The sequence below is a fragment of the Podarcis filfolensis genome (genome assembly GCF_964270895.1).
Source record: "Podarcis filfolensis genome assembly, chromosome: 3".
Taxonomy (NCBI): Eukaryota; Metazoa; Chordata; class Lepidosauria; order Squamata; family Lacertidae; genus Podarcis; species Podarcis filfolensis.
In genome coordinates, this window is record NC_139606.1 from 88,463,032 (window position 1) to 88,485,621 (window position 22,590).

Consider the following 22,590-nt stretch of genomic DNA (forward strand, 5'->3'; position numbering starts at 1 on the left):
TTCCACCAGCCTCAGCCAACATGGCCAGTTGCTCAGCTGGATGGCCACATGTTCCCCATCCCTGCACCACAGCCCACCCCATCACAAAGCCACAATAAGAACGTAAGAGCCTTTTGGATCGGGCCAAAGCCCATCTAGTCCATCATCCTGTTCTAACAGCGGCCAACGAGATGTGGGGAGCCCACAAGCAGGAATCATGGAATCAGAGAACTGTAGAGTTGGAAGGGACCCCAAGGGTCATCTAGTCCAACCCCCTGCAATGCAGGAATCTTAACTAAATCATGCATGACAACTGCCCAACCTCTGCTTAAAAGACCTCCAAGGAGAGTCGACCACCTTCCAAAGGAGTCCGTTCCACTATCAAACAGCTTTTACTGTCAGAATGTTACTTCTGAGGTTTAGTTGGAATCTCCTTTCTTGCAACTTGAAGCCCTTGGTTCGAGTCCTACCCTCCAGAGCAGGAGAAAACAAGCTTGCTCCATCCACCATGTGACAGCCCTTCAGATATTAAAGGTAAAGGGACCCCTGACCATTAGGTCCAGTCGTGACCAACTCTGGGGTTGCGGCGCTCATCTCACTTTATTGGCCGAGGGAGCCGCTTCTGGCAAACCAGAGCAGCACACAGAAACGCCGTTTACCTTCCCGCCGTTTACCTTACCTACCTTATCTACTTGCACTTTGACGTGCTTTCGAACTGCTAGGTTGGCAGGAGCAGGGACCGAGCAACGGGAGCTCACCCCTTCGCGGGGATTCGAACCGCTGACCTTCTGATCAGCAAGCCCTAGGCTCTGTGGTTTAACCCACAGCGCCACCCGCTATGGAATATCCTCAGTCTCCGCTTTGCCAAACTAAACACACCCAACTCCTTCAACCGTTGCTCATAAGGTCCCAGACTTCAGGGCAATAGCGCACTTTGCACCTGCAATTTGAGTAACTGGTATACAGGAGTCTATTGACCCCCACACTGACGGCAGAATATAGCTACCCTGGCTAGTAGCCAATGATAGCCTTATGCCCCATAAATTTATCACAACAATCCCCCCTTTTTTTAAAAGGACCACAATATTTTTAATTTGTGCGTGTTTGCTGATAATGACCTACATACACTTCTGGAAGCAACTTTATATTATGATAGGCATTCCATTATTATTGCTGTTGTTGTTGTTAATAGGCATTCCATTATTATTGCTGTTGTTGTTGTTAATAGGCATTCCATTGTTGTTGTCGTTATGAAAATGGTAATTTTCGACATTCATCTGGTCCTTGGCATCCTGCAAGCCCTACAGCCTGAGGCTTTCTTTCTCAAGCGTTTCCTTCTAACTCTCCTGAAATGCTTGCCTTTGTTCGAAACGGCTCTTTACCAATGCAAAAAAAAAAAAAGCCAATTTCCAAACACACAAAACAAACAAACGCAGCGGGAACAGTTCGCGCCTCACTTCCTGGGGAGCCCTTGTTTCCCCCGCCCCCTCAAAAAAGGGGGGGTAGGAAAGGTTGGGGCAGACGTAATCTTCGGTGGGAAATTCCAGCGCCCATCCCCTCTTCCCCGCGGCTCCGTCCAGGATTTGCCCCCGCTGCATTTCCCGCCCGCAGCCTCCCCTGCTTGCTCGCCGCGAACGCAAAGCCTTGCACGGTTGCATCAGCAGCGACCGTCCCAAATTCCATAGTAAAACTCCTTGATCTCTGGGGGTTAGCCAGCAGCCACGTAACTTTACTGGAAGACACCCGAGCCCAGCAGGCAACGCCGCCCGGCCGTGCGTGCGTGCAAAGCAGCAACAGCGGCGGCGGCAGCACAACTCAGCCACAAAGCGCTCCTCCCACCGGGGAGGCATTCCTGGAAGGGGCGGGCCCGAAGGAAGGGAAAGGGGACAGCGTGCGTCTCTCTCTCCAGCCAGGGGTGGCAGCGGCCTAGCAGCCGCTGACGGGACGCGACCAAGTCCCCGTGTCGGCTCTTAGCCGGAATCCCAGCAATACGGGCGGATTCCGAGCTGTTTACCCTTCTCAAACGGTTTACGCCGCTCAGGACATTTCTGGCGGCGGCTGCAGTTCCGCGCCCACTTTGGCAAAGTGCAGCCATCAGGCGTGGATCGTGTGAGCTCGCCTTCGCAAGCGCCTACGACACGTGTATCGTTTGGTCTGCGTTTCTTTTAAGGTTCTTTGGGCCCGATCCTGTGTGTGCTCACTACTCAGAGGTAAGCCCTCCAGAGTTCATCGGGGCTGCTTCTCAGGCAAGTGAACAGGGCTCTTGCAACCCAACGTATGTTTACTTGGAAGTGAGGCCCACTGAGTCCGATGGGGCTTCTGCACAAGTCTAAACATGTCGATCTTGAAATAAGCTCCTCCCCGTGCGCGTTTTCACGGGACTTCATAGACTTGCGCGATCTCATGTTATCCAAGTCCGCATTTCCTCCTCGGCCTGTTGGCAAGTGAGGCTTGCAAATAAATAACCTCGGGTTTATTTAGGGGTCTACCATGAGCAGTTTAGGGAAACGGGGCGCGTCCAGCAGGTCCAGGAAAAAGCCTGGACGGCTATGGGGATATTTCAGTTCCTTCCTAGAGGAGGCAGCGCTGCAATTATAATAAGTTGAATGGCATTAGGAGCTCGCTACTTGAAGCAGGCGGGGCAATGCGTTATGAGATCGAGCGGCCGCTCTACGACAGAAGAGTCGGCTATTACTGCAAGTTGCATTTGGGGCAAAGAATAACAAGAATAAGCGGGCGAAGAGAGTACCGCGCGGGCGGGGCAAACCGACTCGGTACGAAGCTTCGGCCAAGTTGCGCGGCACCAGCGATTCTTTTTATCTCCGCCGCTGCTTCTACTCCCCGACACGCTAAACCTGACATGCCACCCAAGATCGGTAGCACGTACTTGGGAGGGAGCAAACGCCCTTTTGCAAACAATGCGTCCTGATGCAAATCTTCCCCACCCTGCCCTTGCTTTGGGTCGCGGTGCTAATCGGCCCGTGTATTCTGCCACAATAGCGCAAGCCGCCCACACTCGAGTTTTGCACAAGCAGCATTTAAGAAAACCCACCGGCGCCACGAATAAAGTGTCGGCTTCTCTTCACCGTTCTCCCCCCGCCCCGCCGCCCCAGTATTATTATTATTATTACTATTAGCGTTTCGATCCTGTTCCCCTTTAAGCGGAGCTCGGTCTGTTGCAGACGACCAGGGAATCCCTCTCCGAGCGCGTCACTCTAACCAAGGAAACCCGCGCTCGCGTAGTACAACGCAAATGACCATCTTTGGCAACGGCGACCTGCGACAATGGAACAGTCTAAGCCTACGCGCTGGGAGGGGACGGGGGATGTGACACGAGGAGGCCGCGGCCGGGAAATGGAGCCCGCCAGGCGAACGGTCCGGGCTGCGCCTCCGCAGGGACGGAAAACGGGGCGAGGAGAGCGGGGAGCCGCCCGGGCTGGGTTTGGCTCGGCGGGGCTGAAAGGACAGCGCGCCCTGGCCCTGTTCTCCCTCCTCCGCCAAGTGGGAGGCTCCGCGGGGCGGGGCCAGAAGCCTGCGAGTTTGACGTTTGCGAATCCACATGGTACAGCTCTTCAGAGGCAGGGAGATGGAATAATAAGACTGTGGATTTGAACTAATGCCATTGCACTGACTCATTCAGGGAGAGTAAAGGAGCTCCGAGAACAAGGATACTAGAAAGAGAGAGAGAGGAGAGGGAGGGGGAAAGGAGGGGAAAAGAAAGATCGCTTTTATGGCCGAGAAGGGCAGCATCAAGGGTTAAGGGATCAATAATTCGGGGGAGTATTTTTAAGCAGCAACAACTAACGATCAGGAGCCTCCGATCCCGGGCTGAGTCATCCATCCAGTCCAGTTGGAGCAGGAAGCTGGCACTTTTCTGTAGGGCTTAATTATACAGGAGGTTTAGATGCTCCTGATTTAAAAACTACAGGGCGACCGCGGCTTTGAAAGCAGTAGGGAGATCTCCACAGGAAGTTGGAAGGAAGGCAAACGAGATACATCAAGCTTTCTCTTCTGTAGAAATAAAAGTCGCATTTGGAAAACTATTTTTTTAATAAGTATATTGTTTTGATTCTCGCGTGAGAAGCAATGATTTGCCTCTAGAGCGCGTGCATTTTTTTCCCTTCTGCACTATATGCGGAGGTTTTTTTGGATTTATTTTTTAATTCCCACAGTTGCTGTCGCAAGAAACAAAAAACCAGGAAAGGACTTATTTTTCATTGCTTAAAATAGAGAAAAGGGAGGGGGGAGCAACACCCTGCCAGATCCACTTGAGTGCATTTGGAAAATCCTAAGGCAGTAAATAAAAAGATCGGAAGCGAACAAGACAGGGAGGGACTGAGGAACAAAACAAACAAACAGCGTGCACGGGTTTTTGTTTTTTTTTAAGATTTCAAAGTTTATTTCTCACCTCGGACAATGTACCAGGATTTCCCAGGGAACTTTGATACCTCCTCCCGGGGCAGCAGCGGTTCTCCAGGCCACCCGGAAACTTACAACAGCATCACAGCTCAACAGGTAGGGGCGAGGGGGGAGTGGTCCCTCTCTATGCTTTTCCCTCTTAAATCTCGAAATGCCTCTGAGGGCATTTTACCTGGAAGAGGAGTTCAGGTGATCTCAGCAGGTTTCCTTTCGCTCTGCGTATACTGAGATCGTAGGTGATTTCGCGCAATCCAGGTCCCTGATACTGGTTGTTCTCCCCCCGTGTCCTTTTCCCCCTTTCCGACGAGCGAGCGAGCGCCTCCGCCGCCGCCACCTCCCCGGCTCCTGGCTCCTTAACCAAACAGCAAAGTTCACTAACCACACCCCAGTCCACCTCCTGCGAGGGCGCTCCGACCTCTCCCTCAGTCGCAGATCAGGGCGAAGAAGGAGAGGCGGCGGCGCGTCGCCTTTGGCCTCCAGTCCAACAGCCGCCGAGACACCTTAAAAGGAGGCGGAAGCGGCTGCTTGGCGGCGGCGGCGCTGCTGCTGTTGCGAGAGTTTGGGCGGGCGAGCGCAAAGCCGCGCCGGAGCTGGAAGTTTCGAGCTCGCCAGGGCGCCAGAGCCGGGAGGCAGCCTGGGCTGCGACGCGGAGCCGCCGAGGCGGCGATCGGGGCTACAAGTAAGCGCGGGGGTTTCTCTCGGGGGAAGAGATCGGAGCTGCTTCTGCAAGCCTTTGCTGGAACTGTGCGCTTGGAAGGAAGAAAGACCCCGGCGCGCTCGCAACCATTGCGGGACTGAATTGGGGACCGGTCCATACGTGCGGGGGAAACGGGGATGGGAGTGGGAGGACGGAACCCACGGCCGCTCTTAAGATCCCGGTGAGGGTCTTCTCTCTACCCTCTGGGTGTGCCTCTCCTTGGCCCAAAGGGGAGATGGCCTTTTGCCTAGTGGCAGTTCGGGGTAACGTGCAGAGGTATCTGCCCGGGGTGTGTTTCCGAGCACGTCGGGAAGAGAGGTGAAGGGGGGCGCAGGACAAGGGTGTGAGGAGTCGGAGTGCCCCAGACGCGCGCCTCTTCGCCAGCAGTGCTCTACGTGCGCACTGGCAGGAGAGCAGCGGGGTGGGGTGGCCACAATGTTTGTCTCAGTAGGAAATTGGTGGGGGGGGGGAATACACGCGCACAAAGGGGGAACCGTGAGTAGTTGCCGGAAGTGTGGGCCCGACGTATGCAGGCTGCAATCCTAGACCTCTTTACCTGGGAGGACACGGCATTGAAGTCAATGGGGCTGACTTGGGCTTTGCTGTGCGTTGTTAATGTGGACTGAAACTCCTGGTGGAGTGGAAACAGTCTAAAAACGGACGTGTCGGTCTCAACATCGGTTGTGGCAGGCGTGGAAGAAAATCACATTGTCTGGGCATGCTGGGGAAATAAGTCAGACACCCACCAACCCAAAAATAAAAAAGTTATGCTGCAATCCTCAAAACAACCTTCCTTTTTACATTGCTGGAAAGCTTGAAGAAGTGATCAGCTTGTGAAGTGCAGTTTCACCCTAGTTCAAATTGACTTTGTTGGGTCTTACTTCTGCCCCAAGACCTCAAGGAAATGTAGCAGCACAATTTGTAACGACCTTTTCAAAGGTGGTGGGTTTGGATTCCAGGAAGCCTTGTGTGGCGATATTTATCTGTAGCCTATCCATTGGTTGATGTGATTCAGATCCAGTAGGCTTGGGAAAATAGAAAAGCTTTTGGCTATAGGGGGGTCCTGATCACTTCTTGAATATCACCTGAAAACATGGATTGCCTTGCCCATGACAGCTGAATGAACTAAATGGTTTGTAATGGATTTTTGAGGGAGTTTCAGAAGTTAGAACCCCAGTGGAGAAGGGGTACGCCTTAGTAATAGCTCTTTCTTTGGCTTTGGTTATACAAGCAGGATGCTGGGATTATGTAAAGTGAGAGAAAGAATGGCACATCCAATAACTTTTTGGGTGGATTTGCTTTTAACCTGTTGCTCTTTCGCTTCCTCCATGTGTAGAGATGGCAAATGGAACATGAAAGGACTCTCTCCAATGTTCCTTGGTCACAGGCCCGGATTTACATATTTATATGCATTCGTGAGAGACAAATGTATTGGCAAGCCAGCTGTTTGGACCCCACACCCCGAAATGGAGTTTTAATCATATTTTGCAGGCTTGGTGGCAGATCAAGGGCATTAAATTAAGAGACATCTTCCGAAGATTGGGCTGCTTGAGAAATGCAAAGAAACAGGTCTAGCCACCAAGCCGGATTTAAATCCACTTTGATTCAGTCGAGTGGGTTTGTGAATTAAGCTACAGTGATTTTGAAAGACCCTCTGTAGAAAACAAGAAAACAAATCTGTGTATTTTTCATTTTAGATCCCTTTCCTGGGAAAGGGTCTAGAAAGATGTGGAAAATTGGTTTCTTTCCAAGTGCTGAAGTTGAGATAGGCTATATGAATTAGATATATTTGTCTAAATGTGCTTTTATTTACTCATTTCTATTTGCAAAATGGGGGGTTGTTTTTAATTGTTTAAGCTGATTTCCCAGAAGACATTGAAAAATGTGTGGGGCAGCAGCCAGTATCTTTGAGGAAGGTTCTGTAGGTCCATACCAAAAGGAACATTGTATTATCCCCCACTCCCCCATGGTTCCTCAGTTCCTTCAGAAAGATTTGACCCTTCTCTCCCTTTCACAAATAAGTATTCAGTTTTCTGAGATGAGTAAATGAAACACTAAGCATGTTTTTCCACATTGACTAAAAGCATACAATTCCACTTTATTCTCATTGTGATTTCTTTCTCTCTTTTAATAGTAGCAACTTTTTAAAAAGCAATATCTCTGGAGGCAAATATGTTTTTCCTTGGGCTCTGCCAGTGTCCTAAGCTGGCAAGGCTGCTGAAATACTTTTTTCCTCTTCTTTTCGAGGTCCTCTTCTTTCTCTCTCTCTCCACCCTCCCAATAATCTTCAGGCTTAAATATGTCAGCATGTTAAAACAAACAAACAAATCATTTCAGGATTATGAAGAGGCATCAAGATTCTAGAGTAGAAAATACATAAACAACAGTTCTTACTACGCTAGTGTAGTCTCCACAGAAATCAGTAGACCTTCTTCCAAGAAACAAGTTAAAGACAAGGATGCAGTAGCTTGATGGATAACTTGAGTCCAGTAGAGTTTTCATTCAAATAATACTTTACACACAAATTGGATGGATTTCTGGAAATCAGGTTGTATAATACTGCTGTATTAGCAAAGGCCAATTAGTTGTTTCATTGTAAGTACAGCTGTATGTTTTCTACAGTCTCAACTATAAAAGTGGCCTTTATGACTGTGGTAAGTTTGCCAGTTTGCTGAAATAACTACACTTCCATTGGATTTGAAACTACCATGTTAGAAACACACTCAAAATGGTGAAACTGCTATACATGGGTTAGAAGACTGTCCTTGACTGAGCACAACTTAACTATTGGTTAGTTTTGAGCACGCCACAATTAAAAGGATTGTATTTGCAGTGAATAATAAAATGTTATGCCATGTACCCGGTAAATCGTGCTGTGTTGTCCAGAAATTGTGACTGCCATTAGTTTACAGCTGCCATGTAAAACCAGTGGAAACTGTCAGGTAATTCTACTTTATAGAGACATAATCATTTACTGTTTGGAAGTAAAACAACAACAACAACAGCCCCACCCTTCTTTTCTCTCTCCAGCTTTTGTTCTAGCTTGAATTTCCTTTTCCTTGTCTCAAATTAAATGCCATTTCATGAGCTGTGCCAAACTGCAATTAATTCAGTGCTATGCTGCTGTCGAAGTGCTGGAACCATCTCCTAATACATTCACAGTAGCCTTCTAATGTAGCCATTTCCATTCAATGTTTTTAATAGCGTCTGTTCGGGAAGGAGATGGAATGCATTTTCGTGTTGGCTCCATCTTCAAGCAAGCTAGGGAGTGATATTGTTGCTTTCCTTTGGTATTCAGACATTCCTTTGCTGCCTGAATGGTATTTATTGTGGAATGGTTTTTGACCTTCAGAATGCAAGTTCTTACAGGGTCCATGCAATTTGGCTACATTTTTGGGATAGCTCTTTTGGTACAGCGTCTAGCCTGAAATGATGCTGGAACTTGAAGAATGAGAAATATTTCCTTTTGAAACTGAAATCTGTAAAATCAAGGGTCGTTGCGCTCTCTCCATTTCCCTGTGGGTGCCCCTCCCTCTTTTCTCTCAATCGGTATTTTCTTAGGTCTTTTCGAAGATGTCTGATGTGCCTTCCTAGGCTAAACCTACAGCTTCTCTGAGAGGCGTTGCACAATCTCATCAGTTACACAAACATACGATATTTCGTAACATGTTTACATTGGCTGGCCTTGCCTCTCTTCCCCCCCAGAATGCCTTTCTTACCACTTCTGTAATGTGTGTGAAACCTACTGGCAAAGTGAGGCGTAAGGTTTTTTTCACATCAGCTAGTTGTGGACCTTCTTTGTTTTTGGTTATGTGTGCTGTAAACTGTCCTATATAAAACTTTGCCAGTGGTGCCAGTCGGTGACATTCCACACACATCAAAGACCTTATTTATTTATTTATTTATTTATTTACTTACGAGAAACGACTCTCCGTGTGCAGGTCGAAGCCAAAGACGCCTCTTGGGTGCCCTCTGTAGGCTGTTCCACGTAGACAGGTTTCCAGAGATGATACACAATGGAAAGAAATCATTTGCTCACTTACAGTAAATGTGGGGAATCTTGTTTGGGAAAACGGATAGAGTGAGTTTTCTTTTTAAGGCTTGTCTGTACTTTCCGGCCCAAATGATCGCTTTAACGAGACTGCCGATGAACGTGTGTTCATATTCTCAGTCCGCCACTTCCCAAGCTTAATATGCCAAGCTCTCCTTCAGTGTTTAGCTCTCTCTGTAAAGCTGCATGTTGTTGTATTTACTGCTCTTCAGAATTCACTGCATCTCTTGCCTCGCTTCTAAGATGAAGATGACACCGGTCAATTGCTTGATCAGTTCAACTGGCTGTGTGCTTATGGTTTGTATGTGCACTTAGAACACATTTCACTCTTTGTCCCGGTCTCCTTTCATGGTTGTCAAGCCTAAAATATTTGATCAGGCCATTCATCAGCTTCTTTTGGTTTTTATTCATGTGCTCCATTGTGTTTCCCCACCCATATTCTGTTAGCTGTGGCTATAGGTGGTGCAGGAAAGAGCTGTTGCTCTTCAGTTCCCTTTATGTGTCCGTCCTCACAACCACACACACTGCCTACTTTCCTTCAGCTGCAGGGCCAACAACCTTATGTGCTGCTTAATTTTAGCTTTAAATTTAATCATCATCATCAACAACAACATATGAGGGGTCTTTGAATTCAAGCTTGCCTGGAAGTTACACCCTCCAAGTCTGCTATTGTTTGAGAGAACTCCTTAGTGAAGGAAGGTTGCTTGGCATCTGCTCCCAAGACATTCCTGCTTCCCTTGCTTTGCCCTGTTCCAGATTGAACTCTCCATAACAATCAAGAAAGAAAGAAAGACAAATAATAATGTCAGAATAGATTTCTGCATGGTTTCTGCTAGTGATACGCTGTTCAGCATCTGGAAGATTTCTACACCTTCCCTGCAATTAAGAGCAAGTGGAAATGTCATTTTCCAACCCAATAATAATGAATAATAAGAAGTATTTATTTATACCTCACTTTTCCCCTGATGGGAACTATCCTCTTCTTCCATTACAAAATAAACATGTGAATTAATCAGGGTGAGGGGTGGGATGTCATACTGGGATTGATGAGATCACTTATCTTGTCTTGCAAGATTAAGGCAAGGGGAATCGGAAGGGGTTGGGCTATGTTACGTTTTCTTGCTGGGGGTAGCTCAGTTGGTTAGAATGTGGTGCTGATAGTGCCAAGGCTGCAGGTTCGATTCCCGTATGAGACAGCTGCATATTCCAGCATTGCGGGGGCCTGATCCTCAGGGTCCCTTCCAACTCTCTGATTCCAACTTTTTCTAGCCACTGTGACAGTTCCTTGTAGAGCAAGAGCGAAGAACCTGTTGTGCTTCAGATGTTGATTGACTAAAACTCCCATCATTCCTTACAATTGGCCATGTTGCCTGGGGCTGATGGGAATTGGAGCCCAAGAACCATGTGGAGGGCCACAGGCTGTAGATTTGATACCATTATAATATTTTGCTACAAATTAGTTATTTCTGTTTTGATTTGGAAAACGATGGGTAACATGAGATCTATTATGTGGGTTCTTTCTATTTCTGTTGGTGACAGAATGATCTTTTTAGTAAATAAATAAAGCTTTCTAAAAGAGAGGCGGTTGTGATGCAATGAGGAGGGTGATTTGATTTTGAAGGCTCTGATTCATCCTGTGGTTAATAGGCTGGCCTTCAGATAACTAACCTCACAGTGTTGTCGTGATGGTAAATAAGAGCATGATGAAGCATTCTGTGTGCCGAAAATGCTGCGGCAATTAATAACAAAATTTGTGAAACGAGGAACCATAAGAGTTTATCACTCCACGTAGATAGCCCTTATTTCCACACATTGCATTCTTGTAGACATTATTTGCCTTGGGTACTATGGCTCCTTGGTGACCTTCATTTCTGCAGTCTTGGATCAGACCACTTTAGATTGTTTGTACTCCTCTGAGTGAAAAATATTTTGGAGATTGGCTGCTCGAGGTTTGATCAAGTTTAATGCATAAGGTGTTAATTTAACGTGTTATCCATGCATCGAGGCAGCTTTACATATGGCATTTTTCCTACAGAGGTACAGGAGAAAACAGGAACATCCAAGAATACTGTCATAAAGATTGCATACATTTTTTTTTTTAATCACCGTGATTGTATGTGAAGGATTTATGTGCCGTAAAACAGATAAATGCACAGGTATAAGCTCTCTTCCTCCTACAGCCTTGTAGGTAAAATGTCATTTACGTTAAAGGTAAAAGTAGATGAAGCAGACTGTCGTACAATAAGCAGGCTTGAAAAAGGTCCCGCCACGGAGGAGTGGGTAGAAGGTAGCTCAGGATCTACTTCTAGATCTCTTGAGTGATTTGCAGAAGATCCGCATGGGGTTGTGACACTTAATTGTTTAACCTGTAGCAGCAACAAATATGCTTATCTCTCACTAAATAGGCTGCTGAAATGAAGACAAGACGTGATTTTGTAACTCAACTGTTCTGGTATTGAAAACATACCTAGGCTCAGAATGTGCTCAGAGGCACCCTCTTCTTTAATTATAATGAAACATCTTTTTGCACATCGCTCCGGTTAATAGATCTTGGCGTTCTAGTAAGAAACAAAGCTGGTCCAACAAGCCTAAGTCTGCCATTCCCTTCCATAATGCAGTCATGGTTGGGGAAGTCTACTCTTACTAGTAGAGCTATGATTGTAAGCGGCTGGTATATGCCTAGTAGACCCGTAAGCAATCACTGCCAGTTGTACTGCTGCCTTTCTGTTGAGCTGGCCTTCAATCCAGTGGTGCATGGTACCCATTGGGACTGGTGGGTTAGAAAGCGGGGAGGCCAACAGTGAGTGGAGTCAGAGCCCATAACTGACAGAGCCAACTCCATTTTAGTATTGTCATCCTTTTCCACCCTGTTGGGTTCTACAAAGACGACAATGAGACTGAGGAGAAGGCCCAGAAAGCTGGCAGCCAGGGCCCACGCCCTGGAGTGGTTGTAAGTAAGAAATCAGACAGGTAGGGTTTGGCTTGAGGGCAAATTGAGGTTGGTGGGGCAATGCCCCATTTCCCGTAGTAAACCAGCCTCCGCCACTTCCAACTTCTAGTTGTTTGGGAGAGGTTTGTTTCTGGCTTCTGATCTAGGTGACTTGGAGGTCATTGTAATTTATTATGACCTGTCAAATATGGACTCCTCCTCTAATTAGTCACTTAGATAATAGGAAGGATATTGCCAGAGAGGGAACATTGCTCCAGTGTGGATCGTTCAACCCGTTACTCATCTTAAAGCATTCATGCGAGGGGTAGCTACACAGCTTGGAAGGAGATCCAACTAAACATATGGAAAAACTTTCTGGCAGGAAGAACTGTGTGACAGTGGAATGGTGTCCCTCAGGAGGTGGTGGACTCTCCTTCCTTTGAGGTTTTTAAGCAGAGGTTGGATGGCCATCTGTCATGGATGCTTTAGCCGAGTTTCCTGCATTGCAGGGGGTTGGACTAGATGGCCCTTGGGTCCCTTCCAACTCTACGATTCTTCACCTCAGTCACAATAGTGAGAAACTTGCATCCTCCCCAAAATCTGGCAGGATAAGTCTCTTTGGCAAAGACATCATGGTATGGCACTGAACAGGCTGTCGGCATTTACCTGTTAAAGAGGTTCAACTGGAAGATAACGAGCAATTTGTAAAATATCATTAACAGGTTTCCCTCCCAATTTATTTTCAGGAAGGATGAGTCTGACACAAAAGCTGAGAACAAAGTGCTACTTTTCTCATGGACACTGCTTTGCTGTGGCCAATAAATTTGAGTTCCCTGGGCTTCCCATCAACCACATAGGTTCCACATATCAATAATTTCTATTGTTGTTGTCTCTCAACATAGCATGCATATACTGTTGGAAGTACAGAAATCTGAGTACAAAAACATTCATTTTACTTCAGTGTGCTCGCCATCTTTTTCTCAGAGAGGGTCAGTCTTTGAGTATATATTCTTTGCAATAATCAGAAACACAACTTCCATGTTCAGTGGCTCTGTGCTTTTGCTGAATGTGGTGGGGAACAAAACAGCATGCGGATTGTTCCCCCTTGTGCCTTGCTTGTGAACTATTTTCCCAGGGATATCTTGCTGCCTTTAATGGGCAGGTGAGAGCTGTGGTCCTGATGGACCTTGGGTCTGATCCTGCAAGGCAAGTCCTCATAATTAGTTTTTGTGGTGGTGGTTTCTCTCCTTGATGTTCTTACACTGCCCAAAGTGTGGATGATTTTCAAGGACTTCAAATGGTTCTTAGTTAATGGATCTAAAATCCCAAGTGGTCGGGACATGATAGGCCTGTAAAACTAATCCAACATTTTGTATGTTTCTTGAATGGCTCCCTTGTTAGACAAAAACATTCCTTCTCTTAGATTTTCCCCTCCAGGGCCTGCCCACTGTTTTGTTTTGTTGCTTCCATTCCTCCAGAGTTTTGGTGCCAGTAAACTATCCAGATGGATTTACCTCAGTCTGGAAACAAGGTGTACAAGGCTTCTTTTTTATATATTTTATTTTGCAGGAGATCATTACCTAGTGCCTTTTTAAAGGCTTCTGTTTTGTTTTGTCTAGACAGAGCAAAGAGCTGCAGGGAATTTTTCTGATCTGAATCCCAAAACATATTTTATAAGGTATTATTAAAATATAGGCACGTAAATCTGCTGCAGCTGGAGGCATCTTTATATTCTACTCTCTTTTTTTATTATTTTAAAAAGAAACACTCCTTCCATGTGATCCCAGAATGGGTGTGTTGTACCAGCAGAAGGCACAGCTGTTTCTCAGCTCAAAACCCATGGTCATGTTGGTGAAACAAGCACCAGAAAACAGTCTCCACCTTTGTATTTTAAAAGAGATTTATTTATTTGCCACGCCTCACCAACAGGTTCAGAAGGCAGCTTGCAACATAGAAGTGAAAAAAACCCAACAATTAACCATTCAGACCACAACAAATAAATAATAGGCAGCAGCAATCAGATAAAAATCTGATAAACAGCAAAGTAATGTCATACTGAAAGCGGTGTGTCTCTCTTAAGTTCTTTGTGAAAGGTATTTAAAGTGGTAGGCATGCTGCTGACTACAGTACAGTATATGCTGTTACTGCTGACTTTGCTAGGCACACGAGGGAATTTGTGTATCTACTCTTCGCATGCAAAAAAGGGACTATTTCATGGTTGGCTGTCTCATTGCCTTCCAAGCAGCTGTGGCCCTAGGTTTCTTGTGATGGGTCAGGGCGGGATAGTCCTTATCTCAGGCCAGTGTCTCTTCCGAGGCTAGCGTAGTTCTGCAGCACCCTGAGCCAACTCCTCATTTTGCTTTGCTGCATTGCATCCTGGGAATGGAAGAAAATTGATTGGGCTGTAGCCAGGCTGCCTGCTGAGAATTTGTGAGGGAGTGAATGGAAGATGCCCAAACAAGAATCTTGCCCATTTGTCTTGCCCAACCTGTGTGGGTTTATTTCCTGATTATTTTCCCCTCCTTTACTTTCTTCACATTTTATTGAATGTGGTGGTAGGCTGCGGTGGAACGCAACTGTGTAGGGTGGGGATTAAGATTTTTGAATATTCCTCCATGTTAAAAGCCAGAAACAAATTAGTATTATTTATTCAATTTATGAGTTGCTGGACCTGAAAGAAAAGCTCCAAGTGACGTTAGAAATGTTGCAAAGGGCTACACTGGTGAGAAAAGAAACACTTAATCTGGGTATAAGTCCCACTGAACTCTGTGTGACGCTTCCAAGTAGACATGTACATGATTACACTGTTAGTGGATTAGTTTGGTAAATGACTCAAAATGGATATGTATGCCATGTCCCCAAGACACTTTGACTGCCTGATGCTCTGTGCCATCTCATTTTCAGGTTGAAATGTATTTCCTACAAATTGTCAGGTGGTTGATGTAATTTTTAAAACTCATAATCCCTAGTGGAATGAAGGAACCAAACAAACGCATGTCTTGTATCTCAGCTCTTGGAATAACCTTTCAATTTTTCAACTTGTAAAATGGGGGTCAAAAGTGTGAATAACTTTCTGTGTCTAGTCTTCTGTGCTATGCAAATTGCACTGCAAGTGATGATCCAGCTTGTTGGCCTTGCATGCCGAAGGTTCTAGGTTCAATCCTTTGCATCTCCAGGTTAGAACTGGGGGTGTCCTCTGCCTCAAACCCTGGGGAGTCAGAGTGGACAATGTGGAACTAGATCAGGGGTCCTCAAACTTTTTCAGCAGGGGGCCAGTCCACTGTCCCCCAGACCTTGTGGGGGCTGGACTATATTTTTGTTTCTGGGGGGAATGAATGAGGGCCGATGAGTGGCGCGTGAAAGGGCTCTGGAGAGGGGCTGGCACCAACAAAGCCTAGCCCCTTTCCTCCTCTAGGCAGGGCGAGGAGAAGCCAGGAGGAGAGAGGGAGGAGGTGCCACCGTCGTGGGAGGGAGAGGGAGGGAGAGGAAAAGAACGCATGGCAATCCACGCGGCGATTCCCGGACCGTCCCCTGGCCAGATTTAGAGGGCGATTGGGCCTGATCCAGCCCGCAGGCCTTAGTTTGCCAACCCATGAACTAGATGGACCAATGCTCTGACTTTTGAATATAGCAGCTTTCTACGTAGAGTGAAATAGCGTTGTTTTGCCACAACTCTGGACTGTTCAGGTGGGGTGGAATTGTATGAACTGGCAGTAAATGTAACGAGTTTGGGACAAGGGTGGGGAACCCGTGACCCTCCAAATGTTTTTACACTTGCGATTTCTCTCAACTTAGTGGTCATGCTGAGTGGAGCTGATGGGAGTTGGGATACAGCAACGTCTGGAGGGCTATAGGTTCTCCACTCCTTCTCTAGAGTTTTAGTACAGCCCACAGGCAGGGCACATGCAGCATATATTAAGCTGCTGGGTTTAATCTTCCAGCGTCTTCAGTTAAAAATAACTTGCATAGCAGAACTGAGAGAGACCTTGGCTTGAGCACCTGCAGAGCAAGCTACTGCCCGTCAGAATAGACACCTTGCCCTCCAGATGTTGTTGCATTGCAGTTCTCAACATCCCTGGCCATTGGCTGCACTCACTGGGGCTCCTGGGAGTTGGAATCCCACAACATCTGGAGGAGACTCCCACCAGGTGTCCCAAGAACAGTCAGTGCTGCTGAGCTAGGTGTTCTCAAAGTCTTGCTTGGCAAAAGAACATCTCCTGCTTCTGTGCTGGTGTGCCACGCCTGCCACCTTGCTTAACGTTCCACTAATTCTGGTTCTACCGATTTTCTTTCCCTGTCTTCTAGAAATTCCGGGTAGATATGCCAGGATCGAGCAACGCTTTTATACCTACCCTGAACGCCATCACCACCAGCCAAGACTTGCAGTGGATGGTGCAGCCCACTGTCATCACCTCCATGCCAAGTGCCTACTCTCGCTCGCATCCCTACAGCCATGGCCTGCCAAATCTGTCCTCGGTTACTGGACACACAGCTCTTCAGAGACCGGGTGTCATTAAAACCATTGGGACCACGGTGGGCAGGAGGAGGAGAGATGAGCAGGTAGGTACACTGGTTGAAATGACTTTGTGCAATCCGCTGGTTGCGTGTGCTTGGAAGTTCTCGGAGCTGAATGCAGAGCTTCCAAGGCAAATAACTTCATGTTCCAAGGGTTTTTGGTGACCCCATCTTTCTCTTTGTGTCCATGGGTAACTTGGAGAGTGCTGCATTGGGCAGATACTTCTATTTAGGGAGTTCCAAAAAACCATGGCAAGCAGCTGTTGTTACCATTAGAGCACATGCTTGCTTTATCCCCTGTCATTTCCAATGAAGGGCTATTGGGACAAGGCTGGGATGTATTGAGGACCTGTAAAAACTTGCCACCAGTCGGACTTCCAAGTTAAATCATTGGGGTGACTTGATGTCTTTTCCTTAGGCTTCCATTTCTATGAAGGTTTTGGTGGCATTTCCCCCAGTGTCTGTCCTTCTGGAATGAGTAGATTCTGATAGTTAATATTGGATAGTCTCCATTGTTTTCTGTGTGTCGTATTTGATACTTCATTTTTGATTCCAGCCTTGACCTGTACACACAGTTTATCAGAGCACAAAATGTCGTTGGGAAGATGGGCAGTATTGTTGTGTTAATAATAAGGTTTCCTGACCAGAACGTATATTTGAAAACCTAAAGCCAAGTTCTTGTGTTTGGCATACTTTAATAGGGAAAGTTACTGGAGCAGAGCTAGTTTTAAAACACCTTTCTATTTTGCTGGTCCTGGGGGTATATGACTGAACTGAAGAACTGGGGACATGGTAACCCAACATGAGGTTACACCCTAGTTTGTTCAGGCATAAACTTATTCCATTCTAAGAGCATAAGAAGTTGTCGTTGGACCAAATACCTACCTAGTCTGACATCCTCATCCCCACACTGGCCAACCATGTGTCTCTGGGGAGCCCATAAACAGGATATTAGGGCAATGGGCCTCTCTCTTACAGTGAATCATGGTGATCAGAGTGATTCTGGAGGTAGCACATAGCCATCATGACTAGTGTACACTGATAGACTTATTCTCCTTGAATTTGTCTAATCCCCACTTTAAAGCTGTCTGAGCTGCTGCCTGTCACCAGATCTTGGGGCAAAGCGAATTCCATAATACATATTTAAAACAATGCTTGTTTTTAAATGAATCAAAGAAGAGGAGACAAGGCTGCTTCTCTCCACTTATGCCCCTTTCTGCTCTCTCCAGTTTCATCCAGAACCCTTCTGTTTTGAGATCAGTTTCTTCTTTAAAGCACACGCCTATCAAGAGATGATAATAAGAGTCTTTTTTCTGTGGAAAACAGCTTCAGGGTTAGGTGAGATTAGCTGCTGCTACCAGTTGAATGCTAAATCCTCCACCATCAACATCATGAGTGCCTTTGTAGTAATCTCAGACAAGGATCTTGTCAGCTAAGCTCTTTTTGACTCCCTGTTTGTTTGGCTGCATTTGCATGAAAAAGGTATTTGTGTGAGCCCAGGATTCAGTGACGGCAGATGTAAGCAAATGAGACCTTGTTATTGGAGTTTGGTAGCCTGCTCTGGGTTTTGTAGGCGCCTGAGTGGGATTTGTGGCTGCTTTGCCTGATTTTGGGGGATTACTCCATCAGTGTTGCGGCCCTTTCCAGGGGAGTAGCACTGTTGGCCTTTTGCAGCAAAAGCAACAAAAGAGTCTTGTGGAATCTTAAAAACTAAGGGCTGTATCCCCTTGCCCCCAAGCTGCTCTGGAGGGTCCCTCAAATCTCTGGAACAGATTTTTGAAGGTGCCTGGGGGACTAGAGAGAAGGGGAAGTTCTGTTGCACAAGGGGAAGGCTGTTGTGCAAGGGGAATGGCAGCATTGGGTACAACCCTCACAAGTCTACAGCATATGTTTTCATGGAGTAGAGTCTTCTTTGGGTTGGTGCCTCTGGTGTCTGAGCTTACAGAGTCTCCAGGGCTACCATCATATTGATAAAATGCAACAGGTTAGGTCAGTTAATGGGTCTCAGTTTTGTTTGCATTTATCCCCAATCATCAAAACATTTTATTCTGGAGTAGTCCTACTTGAAGCGTCCTTTGCCAAACTGTTTGATGCATACAATCTGAGGGGCTTGTCTGAGATCACTGGTCATATATAGGCAAAGAAAGATCACCCTGATCCTATATATTTGCTTTAACTTTCCAGGTGTTGATCTTTAGCAGTGAACCCCGCCCCCATAAAAATCCCCATACCAGTTGAACTCAGTTCATTGCCCCCAAACACCAGTGTTTGCAACTCAAGGGTGGTTAATGAGGCTTTAGGGCGCTATCTATTGCGGAGTGTCCCCCTCACCACTTGTCAGATCCTTTGTGGACAAAACGGTACAGGGACAAGGAAAAAACATTGGCCAGCTAACATTGCAGCTTTGGATAGGAGGCTTCCTAGCTCTGTAGCAAAGATGCTAGTTGAGTCTTTTATTGCACTGGAGTCAAGATTTTTGCTTCTAATCCTATGTTCACTTTTATAGAATGGATAGGTAGGATCAGGCCCTTGCTTTGCCATAAGAGCAGCTTTGTAGTTAGGAGTTTTGTCTCTTCCCCAGAGGTGGGAAGCTGTAGTGGTGTTGTGATAGTTTTATTATAAAGTTTACTTACCTATTCATTGCATTTATACCCCGCCTTCCCTCCCAAGGAGCTCAAGATGGTGTTCATAGTTTTCCTCCCCCATGTTTTATCCTCACAACAAACTTGCGAGGTAGGCTAGGCCGAGAGATTGTGATTGCCGCCCCAATGTCACCCAGTGAGCTTCAAGGCCGAGTGGGGATTTGAATTCCCCATCTCTTAGGTTCTAATCCAATACTCTAAGCACAACAGCTATCCAAGAGAACAATAAATGTTCCCTACCTGTTGTATTTCCTTTAAACCAGAAGATATTAAGATGGCTTACAACTTAATAACTTGGTGCAACCTACTGAAACGCATTAAGCACCCATTAGAGTAAAAATTAAAAAAAGTATTGTGGGTTCACCTTACTCCATGTGCCCACTTGACTGCTTTGATCTGCAAAACTGGTATTGGTGCCACACAGTCCTCATTCCACACTTGTAAGAGATCATTCTTTTTGTGTGGTGGTACCTAAGCTTTAGAACTCCCTGCCTATTGACATCAGGCAGGTACCTTCACTGTATTCTTCTTGGCACCTGCTTAAAACGCTTTTTGTTTAGGCCAGCCTATCCAGACACATAGATGTTTATGTGTTTTAATCTCCCTTAGTTTACTGCTGATTCTAATGCTTTATATAAATGCTCTTCATTACTTGTTTTTAACTTTTTTCGTTGATAATTTTAATGTTTCTTGTAAACCACTTGGAGCTTTTGTTACACTCGAGCAATAGTTTAAATAAATACATAAGCCATATCAAAGGAACAGTAAAGCATTATGAATTGTAATTGCTTTGGCCTCCACATGAGCTGCTGCCTCACAGCCGTATATGCACTCAGAGGCCATCTTTGATTCCTTTTTGACTTTCATCTTCTCTCAAGGGCTGGGCTGATTTGGAAAGCGTAATGTGTTAATGATGGAAAATCCCAAGCGATGCGAGTGGAAAGTACTTCTTGATACCAAACAAAGCAGCCTATTTTTTGATTTGATACGGGCTTCTCCAATTTGTCCTGCCCTTGAGGACCTTGGCGCCTGACCTTCAAGTTAACAACTGTTTTTCAAGAGGGAAGAGGCATATAGTTTGTTTCAAGAAACAGAAGCTTGCAACATCTTCCTATGCTTTTACCTCACAAACCACCCTCGTTGTGAAACAACTTTGGGAGAGAATCGGCCGTGAGTTTGGCCTTGATTGCTGATTCACTGTCGTCTTGCCCAATCTTCCTCTTAAGTTTCTTCACCCTTTGCTCCTCCTCAATCACCACCACCTTGCTCGCTCTTCCTCTGTGGCTGACGTTCCCTTGAAGTTGTTAAGGGGTTTGCTTTTGTGACTAGTGCTCCTCCTGCCTTGGGGTTCAGAGGTTCAGGGCTGCCAGCTTCCTGAGTCAGTGTCTGGAACCGGGGTGGCTGTGGCATGGCGAGCGCAGCCCAGACTGGCTGATCCATCTGCCATGTCGGAGCCTTGGCTCTCCCTGCCCGAGGCTGGCACTATGACACAAGTGGTTCTTTCTAGAGAATTTTTTTTTTTTGTAATACAGTGGTATCTCGGGTTAAGTACTTAATTCGTTCTGGAGGTCTGTTCTTAACCTGAAACTGTTCTTAACCTGAAGCACCACTTTAGCTAATGGGGCCTCCTGCTGCCACCGTGCTGCCAGAGCACAATTTCTATTCTCATCCTGAAGCAAAGTTCTTAACCTGAGGTACTATTTCTGGGTTAGTGGAGTCTGTAACCTGAAGCATCTGTAATGTGAAGCGTATGTAACCCCGAGGTACCACTGTGCTGTACAGAAGCTGTTGCTTTTTCTTCTCTGTCTACCACAGGGTACATAGGTTTGTCTCCAGGGCCTGGGATAGTAAACCTAACACCCTTCAGATGATGTTGCAGCAACATCAGTGGTGAACTTGGTGATGTACAGATGTTGTTGGATTCCCTCTGACCCGCTGAGTGGGGCTAATGGAAGTTGTGGAATCCAACCTCATATTTTGGGGTGGAGAGGGGGGGGCACATGTTTCCCACTCCATCTCTTATAACTAAAACATGTGATATATGACTATGCCCAGAGAGTTCAAAGAACATGCTGTGGAGTACACCAGACGTGGCTCCTTTCTCATTGTGGTTGATCGTTTGGAAATGAGTTTTCTTCTTTTGCCACCTGTGATCTGATGGTGTTGTGTTTTTTTCTCTTTGCTTGTTTGACCACAGTTGTCGCCTGAGGAAGAAGAGAAGAGAAGGATCAGGAGAGAGAGGAACAAACTAGCAGCTGCTAAATGCCGTAACAGACGCCGAGAGCTGACTGAGAAACTTCAGGCAGTATGTATTCCCTCCTTAGAAGTCTCCTCCTTTTTTGAGAATGCTCACTTTTGGCCATCCAGAATGGATCTGTTTAATAAAATTTGCCTAATATACTGACCTTCTTCTTCAGTGGGCTTATCTTCTCGAGGAATTTGGAGTGGCCTGACACAAGTTGATGTAGTGCAGGCATCACCAACATAACACTTGTGGCACACATGTGCTCTCAGAGGTGTGCCTCCAGGGTCTTTCTCCCCTTCTCTCCCCGATGAATTTAGGCTTGAAAGAAGTATTCTATTGTAGCCATTAAAATAGCTTGTGGGGTGTAGATGTGTGTGTGTGGTGCCCACAACCATTTCTCCAGTTTGCAAATGGACCCAAAAAGGTTGGTGATCCTTGATCTATGTGGCAGGTCTCCCAGTTCTTTCCTGCTGGGTTTACACATGATGACGCAGCAAGCATTGAAGTGGTACCATGTTCCTCTGAGCATCAAATTCTTCTACTGTTCTCTACTGTCCTCTGTTCTGGCCCTGTCAGCTTTTAGACAGCCAGGAGACGAGAGCTGTCTTCAGCATTCTTCACATGCAGAGCTGCTGGGATCACAAATGCTGCAGTGGCTCCAGTTTGCAGCGGATTCAGGATGTAGCTGCACCCACATGTTGAGGGAAGTGTGAGAGGCAGCTAGCTCCTACCTTGTTCTCTAACTGATATGGTACCTATCCAAGCAGTGTGTGCATCAGTGTGGAAGACATTCATTCACTGTTCCTGGTAGAGATCCACAGCAATGAATTACTAAGATGCAATATTTAGGGATACTGAGCCTTCTATATTTTGATTGAACATACCACTTTGCTGCAGTGACTCCCCCTTCCCCCAAAAAATGTGCGGGTTAAGATACCTGAATATTGAAAACACCTGTTTCTTAAAAAGAAAGGGAGAAAGAATGCATTAGTCAGCAGAGGTTTTTTGTGCCACATTCTGAGTTGCCCAAACTTATTTTTGTTTCCAAATGTATATCCTGTCCTTCAGTGGCTAGTCAGCATTCCTCAAACCAGTAACTTACAAATATTTATA

General features: G+C 46.2%; 2 protein-coding genes and 1 long non-coding RNA gene across 5 annotated transcripts in view; 1 reads left to right on the top strand and 2 right to left on the bottom strand.

The window, feature by feature from the left end:
* LOC310758425 overlaps nucleotides 1–4,680 on the bottom strand; it is a 31,088-nt gene extending 26,408 nt beyond the window's left edge. The window contains exon 1 of the long non-coding RNA XR_014545770.1: nucleotides 4,571–4,680. This is a non-coding gene — a long non-coding RNA (uncharacterized lncRNA). The remainder of the gene's footprint in view (nucleotides 1–4,570) is intronic.
* LOC310758387 (uncharacterized protein) overlaps nucleotides 1–22,590 on the bottom strand; it is a 218,508-nt gene that overhangs the window by 170,752 nt on the left and 25,166 nt on the right. The gene's annotated exons all lie outside the window — the stretch shown is intronic.
* Nucleotides 1,880–22,590, top strand: part of FOSL2 (FOS like 2, AP-1 transcription factor subunit) — a 28,563-nt gene continuing 7,852 nt past the window's right edge. Inside the window, exons 1-3 of one of the 3 annotated variants that reach the window (XM_083604614.1) lie at nucleotides 1,880–2,189; nucleotides 16,381–16,635; nucleotides 21,430–21,537. In XM_083604614.1, coding sequence (XP_083460740.1) covers nucleotides 16,396–16,635; nucleotides 21,430–21,537 — 348 coding nt within the window. In that variant the 5' untranslated portion in view covers nucleotides 1,880–2,189; nucleotides 16,381–16,395. Of the gene's footprint in view, nucleotides 2,190–3,137; nucleotides 4,495–4,766; nucleotides 5,078–16,380; nucleotides 16,636–21,429; nucleotides 21,538–22,590 lie in introns of those variants that run through there. The other 2 variants (XM_083604612.1, XM_083604613.1) reach the window with 2 other exon arrangements.